General features: G+C 40.2%; 1 protein-coding gene across 1 annotated transcript in view; it reads right to left on the bottom strand.

The window, feature by feature from the left end:
• kcnd3 (potassium voltage-gated channel, Shal-related subfamily, member 3) overlaps positions 1–7,804 on the bottom strand; it is a gene marked incomplete at its 3' end in the record, with an annotated part of 94,776 nt that overhangs the window by 3,180 nt on the left and 83,792 nt on the right. The window contains 3 exon segments of the mRNA XM_035655833.1: positions 674–766; positions 863–895; positions 3,689–3,790. Of these exon segments, the coding sequence (XP_035511726.1) occupies positions 674–766; positions 863–895; positions 3,689–3,790 (228 nt within the window).

Raw genomic sequence — 7,804 nt, 5'->3', positions numbered from 1 at the left:
AAGCAACTGTTTGCTAACATATTCTCTACATCAATTTTAAAGCTGATAATATATAAGTGTTGTGTTTAAACACACAATTGGATATTTCAGGTTTAACTTCACATTCACACTGACCTTCATGTGTTCCATTTTCACAAATATAAAAATGAGTCTGTGCAGAAGCAGTGTATGCTAGATAGTTTTGTTTGCCAAGCTCTGAGTTGTGCCAGGCTGAAACAGCGTGTCTATATCACATACAGGCAGACGAGCGTGTATCATATGGGAAATGCAGTGTACCGGACATCACGCTACAGTGGGCTGCACTTGCCCATGTGCATACAAATATTGCAGATCTCTACACATTAAGCCTGGATGTCAGTTATTTTCCCGTAATGAGCCACAGCTAGAGAAAAATATATGGATGATTACACAATGTGAAGTTTATCCTAATATTAAATTTGTATTTTAAAATCTATAAAACTATTTTTTAATTTTTTTATGTGACTCTGGAAGAAAATACAGGTTGTGTACATTGTTTTGGTTTATCATTAATAGAGATATTACTCCCATATTACTAACATAAAAAGGTTGAGTGAGTGTGTGTGTGTGGTGTGGGTGTGGTGTGTGTGTGTTTGTGTGTGTGTGGGTGGTGGTGTGTGTGTGTTTGTGTGTGTGTGTGTGTGTATGCACTCACAGTGGTTTTCTCCAGACAGTGCAGCAGGTGGTGGTGCTGGCTCTCTAATAGAGAAGTAGACTTGCTTAATCGCTGCTCCTCTTCAGTGGAATTCTGTAACACACACGCACACACAGTGAGTGCTATGCTACATTTTCTTTTAGGACTAATCAGATATGGGAGGTGCGCGGCCTGCTGCTGTCTCAGTACCTGATCTGAAAGGTTCATCTTGTATGGAAGTTGCTTCAGTTGGAGAAGGAGACAAAAAGAGAACAGACAGGTAGAGTTTTACTAGTGTTCATAGGTCAGTACCCAGAACGGACACCCGCCAGGGCCACAGTCATGCCAGTCAGACATTCAGTCAGAACATTGCTTTTCTGACCCTGAGAGGCATGTCTGCTAACATCAGTGGAGCCAGTGCATTGATCTGTGCCGTAAGGGAGACTTCTAGCAAAACTCAATCCTAATGGATATACAGTATATACAATTCATGTAAATAATTTCCATCGTGACATTTTGCCTCCATCTCTGTTATTGCAAAGGCTGGCTACAGGCAACTCCTTAATGACTTGTTTTCCCTATTCCTTATTTTTTATGCTGTGGCCTGTTTATGTATTTGTTTGTGTGTGTGCGTGAAACAAGTGGGCACTATCTCTAGTTCTGTGGTGGTTTGGATACGAAGCTCATTTCCGGGCAGTGGTGAGGTGAGTCAGATAGACTGTTGAGGAGCGAAAGTAAAGAAACCAGAAAAAAAACAACAACATTTGATTGTAAATATTGAGCAGTTAATTTCCTTATATTTGTCCATGCATATGTTTATATTGTTTTATTAGTCCAATAAATCATTTGACTGTCATGAAACATTTGCTCTGTGCAGAAAGATCATATTCAGAAACATAAACCTTAATATAATATTTGTGTCGTCTAACATTGTGTTATCTGTTTCCTTTATGTACACCAGGTTTCTCAGATTATATTTAGAACTGATCTCCTTTTAATTTATATTTAGAAGAATAATTAATCATCTAAACAGGTTTTGGGAAGAGCCATTACACAGAAAACACAGATTACTTTGCATTACTGTTATAAATAGTAGCCATAATATCCTTAGCTTGAGCTTGGGAAGATGTCTCTTCAGTATATTGCAGTATACCATCATTGTTCTTGTCAGAAGTAAAGCAGTGTTTCACATACAGACTTTCAATGGGTTGCATCACTCTTTCCCAGCAGAATCTGTAGTTGAGCTGTTTATAAAAAACAAAGCCAAAAAATACTGCCCTGATCCTGCATGCTCCACAGCACTGCCGAAAGGCAAGTAAAATGCCATGTTTGGAAGATTTGTAGTAGTAATTTTCTGTTTGTTAAGCGGGTGGCTGGTGCTGTAAGCAGAAGCTTCTTTGCTGAGAGGGTGCATTCCTTCGCTGATGACTCGGTTTGTCCTAGCCAAGACCACTCACCTGTGTTCATGCTCCTTCGCTATACCTAACACAGCAGTAAAACACAGGTGTTTAAGCTGAGTTATTTCTGTCTTTCTCTATACATGTGACTGCAAGCCCAAATCAGCAGTCTGTCTGGAGGCGGCTATGGCTCACCACCCAGGTGGCCACCATACTGTAGAGACAGGAAACAGCTTGATCTGCTGAGCGGCAAAACACACTGTGTCGCCCTGCATGGTGCTGTACATGTTGTTAGTAAATAGCTGCCTTAGAATTATACTTAAGTTGGACAACAATTAAGATTTTATTGAGCAGGCATCTTTAAATGAGCTGGTAATTGTTGACTATTGACATGAGCAGCCAGTCAAAATGAATGTGATACAAGACACATAATATATTAAGTAAAGGAGTGTATTTGTGCAAAGAAGTAAAAAGTCTTGAAATACTGATAATATTGGATCTTATGGGGGAAAAAAAGTTATCTCATTCAGGTTTTCATGATAAACCCCGTAATCATTATATCGCACACCTTATTTTTGCATTAAAGCAATGTTTGTTACTAAAGTGTTCATCACTACAACAACAACAACAACAATATACTGAAGAGGTGCATGCATTGCTTTATAAAGTAATAATTAGATAATATAATAATAATATAAAGTAAACTATATAATTAATTGGCCAAGAAGCACTGTGCACGAGGAATTTTAAAATAAAATAAGACCAAATCTTCACAGATAGAGTAATATAAACCATAAATAAATGTCTTTTTTGAGTGTCATAAATAAAACAAACAGCAAAAGGAGTGTTCTTGTTTATATAAAACTTTTGCAAACTTTCAAATTCAGTTTCTCTTAAGACTGTCCTGAAGTAATCTTAAATATTAAAAGACAACTTCATCATTGAGGATATACTGTGCAGGCAAGCTTTACTCATGATATACACTTTGCTTGCCATTAAGTTAAATGGAAACATATCCACATATATAAAAACAACACTACAGCGGTTGCAGTATATTGTCTCTCGCAATATCAATATGAATTAAATGCATTATTCAGTATAAGCACTGGTGCTGTTCATATTCTGTCCTCACCAATTGTTATTGAAGGGAGAGAGAGCTATAGAGACACATAAAACAAGAGAGAGGGAGCGGGAGGAAGAAGCACTTGTTTTTGTTTTTGCACTGTGTCAGCCCCGGGCCACTATAGTGCTTGTGAACCGCAACATTTTGGTGAGGCGAGGAACATCCTTGAGTTGTGTTTACATTTCCTGCCGCATTGCCTGCAGCCTGTTCCTCAGCTGGGCAGCTGGGCTCAAAGATGCTCACATTAGAAGTGCCGCTTATCGAATGAGATCACAGTTAGATGCTCTGATGGGATGCTGGGTGCATTCTAAGAAGTCATAATTAAAGGAGGGAGGAGCAAAGCCTGCATCCAATAACTTAGTTATTAGCCATTCTGAAATCCTTTGAAACCGTTTTTCGAATGAGGCGCAGAGGTCGTCAGTAAATATGTCATATGTGGTTGGGTAAATGTGAGTAAAAGAATGATGAGACACAAGTGAGGCATTGTGGTGTTTGTGGTTCCAAGGCTGGTCTTACCGTGAACTCCAGAGCTTCGTTGAACAGGCCGTTGCGCTTGCTGTGGAGGAAGGCATTGGAGCCTTCCGTCTTGGTTATTCGTATCCTGGCCAAGCGGGCTTTCTGCAAAGAGCAAGAGAGCACAGAAGCCACCTGTTAGTCAGTGCCTATACCTCACCCTATGTCAGAATGACTGGGTATCATCCCGACACATCCCACTAGTTTGAGCTACAGCACTTAAACATGCCTGACATTTTAGTTGAGATCTTATAGATCAAATCAAACATGTGCTGCTAAAGCATTCACTCTGATCTCCTGTGATAAATTCACTCTGATCTCCTCTGATACTTATGAATGATTTATGGTGACTACACGATAACATATTCCTTGAAAATCAGTTAGAGAGCCAGCTAGGAGTAGAGCAGGTAAATCCTGTTTGAATTAAGCAGCTATGTGTCAGTCTGTATTTAAAAACATTAAATTCAATGTATTTAGGCTCTTTCTGTGCTGCTACGTTTGTGGTTTTGTTTAGCAAAATAAATCAAGTAAGTGTCCAGGCCTATAATGCTCTACATCGTTAATGTCGGCTTAAATACGTCTTTACTCTTCAAAACCGATTAGTGCACAGTCCAGTCTCTTTTTCCTTCTCTTTCTCTCACACTGTCAAATCTCTCCTGTGAGGCACTCAGCAAAAAAGATGAATAAGAAGAAGAGAAGGAACATGAGGAAGCACAGATACACTCTGCTCCTTGGAGTGAATTCTTTATCAGTAGCTCTGACACAGTGGAAGGATTCTTCTCCAGCGTCCTGGTTTCTGCTTTACCCGAAGCGCGCTGTGTCTACCCAATGTGTGTGAAAACATGTCTGAGAGCAGATTAGTGTGTGTACACAGGCCTGCGTGAAAATGTGGGTCTCAATAAATCTCTCAGTTACCAGAACAACTGCTTTTACAGGATAGTGTAATCTGAGTCACTCACTTCTCAAAGGCCCGCCATTTTCCCGTCAAAGTCAGGAGTTGGGTGTCAGGCTCGGAGCACCTACAAATTGTGCGTGTTTCTGTTGCTTCGCTTTCTGCATTTCAAAATAGAATAACGAATTCATTGAAGGGAAATTGGTAGAGGGATAATGTGAGCTGTGTAAATGATGAGCAGACAGAGAGCTCGTTTAGTAGGGGGGCCATGCACCGCCGGGGGGTTAATTGAGTGTGTGGATGTGTGTTTGCATATCTCCATGTGTGCTTATGCATGCACGCCTCGTCTTCATTGCTGGATTTCCATACATATACATATACATATACATACGAGCCATATAGAGTAGCAGAAATATTTGGCTCAGTAAGGGTATGGTAATGTATGGTAATTCAAGCTCATCCCCTCACTTGAGTTTCATTTAAAACATGTTAATGTTTGTTGACCTGCAGGTAGCTCATGCTGTGATTTAGTAATCTAAAGATAAGCAGGGGAAATAAACATAAGTGTATGTAAACACACAGATGCACATCAGCCAATCTATACTATAGCTTCTATAGCAGATACGTAACTCCCTTCTCAGCGTGTATCACATACATGCTTAAATCAACAGGTCTTTCTCTTAGTTGGTCATTTGCACCTTTATGTCAAATTGTTTTTAATTTACTTATTATTGTTTTATTCTGTCTCAATGTGATCAAATGTGTTTTATTATGATTATGCTGTGGTCTTATTGTGTATGCTACTGTTTTTATTGTGGATTTTATGGTGTCTTTATGTCTGGGGCACAGAACCAAATAAAGTTGATCTGAATCTGAAATTGTTTACCTTCTCCTGTTCTCCACCATCTTTATCTTTTTGCCTCTTTCAGCCCCCCGCCTGCTCTCCTTGACAAGTTTTCCTCGCTCTCTTTGTGCCCTCTAACACCTATGTACATTTGTGCTGGCACAGCATTCCCACAGGCCTTTGGGATAACCCTTCTTTATGTTCTGGCATTGTGCGCAGCCAATGGGATTGTCTCTCTGGGGTCATGCAAACAGGAACCCGTGACTGTGGCAATGGTTGCCAGGCAGCGCAAGGGTAATGGAGGGGATGTTGAGAACGATGTCCTGTGAGATTGAATCTACTTCTGCAGTTCTCTGATAGATTCCTGGGGCCTTTGGGACCCTGGGCGCTTGTGTCTAAGGCCCATCTGTGCTTTCACGCAGAGCCACGGCACGACAGATTGAGCCTGAATTGCTGCTGAAGCATCATTGAGAGCACACAGGAGTGTAAAGAAACCATGGACACAAGACTTTCATTAACACCTACACATACACAGGATACCATGTGGAGGGTTACATGGCCAAAAAAATGATCTGCTGCACATTGCTACACACAGCACAGAGTGAAAATAAGTTTCTCAGTATTGGAACGATATTTAACCTCACATAGAATGTACTTTAGGTCATAGGTTCAGAGAAAGCTGTCACATACCAGATGATTCAACATGAGACGTTTGTTACGTAATTGTCTGTCGTCGCTCCAAAGTACTGTACATTCAAATATTCGGACCCTTGACACCATTTAAAAACAAATGAGGGTCTAATTAATATATATTAGGGGACAGTAAGTTCTGTCCAACTGTGTCCAACAAGAATCACATTTACTCATCAATAGTTAGTCATCAATTTTTGCAGTCAAGAATGTGTTTTTTAATGTATTGATAAGAGTAAAAAGGGGAGCCAGCCAGCTGGAAGGTTGTGTCAATGTCTATTTGATTGACAGGAGCTGGCAAGCTAAGCTACGGCAGGGGAGAGAGCTAAAATAAACAAACTAAGGCTGTAGCTTAAGCAATGGGCAGAGAGTGTGACGTTAGCAGTGATACTGAAGAGTAAAGCCCACACCAGCATCTAAACAGACGGAAGTGATATTTTTATGTACATTTACATGCTGTTTACTGTGCTGCAGCTGAGCACTATTAGCTATTTAGCCAGCAAACTGATTAGCAGTGCCCTTTCCCCCATGGTGCATGTTTGTTTGGTCGCTCGTTCAACTGGCGAAGGTTCAGGACAAGATGTGTATTCATGTTTGTAAGTAAGATAAGGAGGAGACTTTAGCAGGAAAGATAATGTGGCTTTTGTGTTGTGTAGCAGGCTGCTGTCTAGCTGTTAGTCAGTGTCACTGTCTGCCTATGATAGAACCCCGATGTTACTGCTTAATGCAAATATGAAGCATTTTCATTGGCTGTATGCAAATAAGTTCTATCTCGGCAGAGACTAATTCATGCAAAAACTCGGGGTGCAAACATGAAACCAAAAAATAAAAAATATTAAATTCTTACTAGCAGAAGAACTGGGATTTAACAAGCAGATATATGTATGCTGTAGCAGCCAGGCTGAAAAATGCAATTCAGTTTCAGTTGAACTGAAGCAAACAACTCGGAAAAACAGTAGCTTATAAAAATCAAAAATACTGTAACACCTGCCAACCAATCATATTAGTAAGCTCAATATCTGTGGTTAAAATGGTCCAGATGTTTCCACACACCCAAGGGCCAATAAACTGATCCAAATACCTTTTTTTCTCTTAGTTTCTCTTCTTCCTGCCACAGAGCCGCAATTTAGGATCAATCACACTTTAAAAGATTATAGCTATAAGATGCAAGCCAGCACAAATGCTTCATTTTAACACAATTTGCTGCCAGCTAAGGGATCGAAACTGGCGTATCCTCAACTGATCAAAAAACGCTCCATATCCACTCAGCTCCTATGCCACACTCCGCTGAGGATTGCCAGGAAGTTTTCTTAGAAGTTCTTTTTTTTTTCTTGTTGTTGAAAGTAAAAGTTAAAATAAATTGTGGCACCTTGTAAGTTACAGCCTTGCTAGACTGCACATATAGGATTAGGAGTGAAAAGTGGAGCAATTGAGCTATGAGACCAGATTAGTTTCTGCCTCAGGCATGCCTTGGAACCATATAAGTGAAAGAGGAGACCATCTGATGAGGGAACACACATACACACACAGACACACACACACAAATAGCTGTGGAAGAGTCTTATTTTGTTTTGCAGCTGCCACTCATCTCTATAGTTTCCTTTTATACCTACTGACATTTCTGCCACAAGTAAATAAGTTACTTCCTCTGAGGTATGTTGCTTTACAATACCACCCACACACACACACCCAC

This window comes from Morone saxatilis, unplaced genomic scaffold (assembly GCF_004916995.1).
Source record: "Morone saxatilis isolate NCDOM2014 unplaced genomic scaffold, NCSU_SB_2.0 Contig15, whole genome shotgun sequence".
Lineage (NCBI taxonomy): Eukaryota > Metazoa > Chordata > Actinopteri > Moronidae > Morone > Morone saxatilis.
This window is presented reverse-complemented; position numbering and strand designations above follow the sequence as displayed.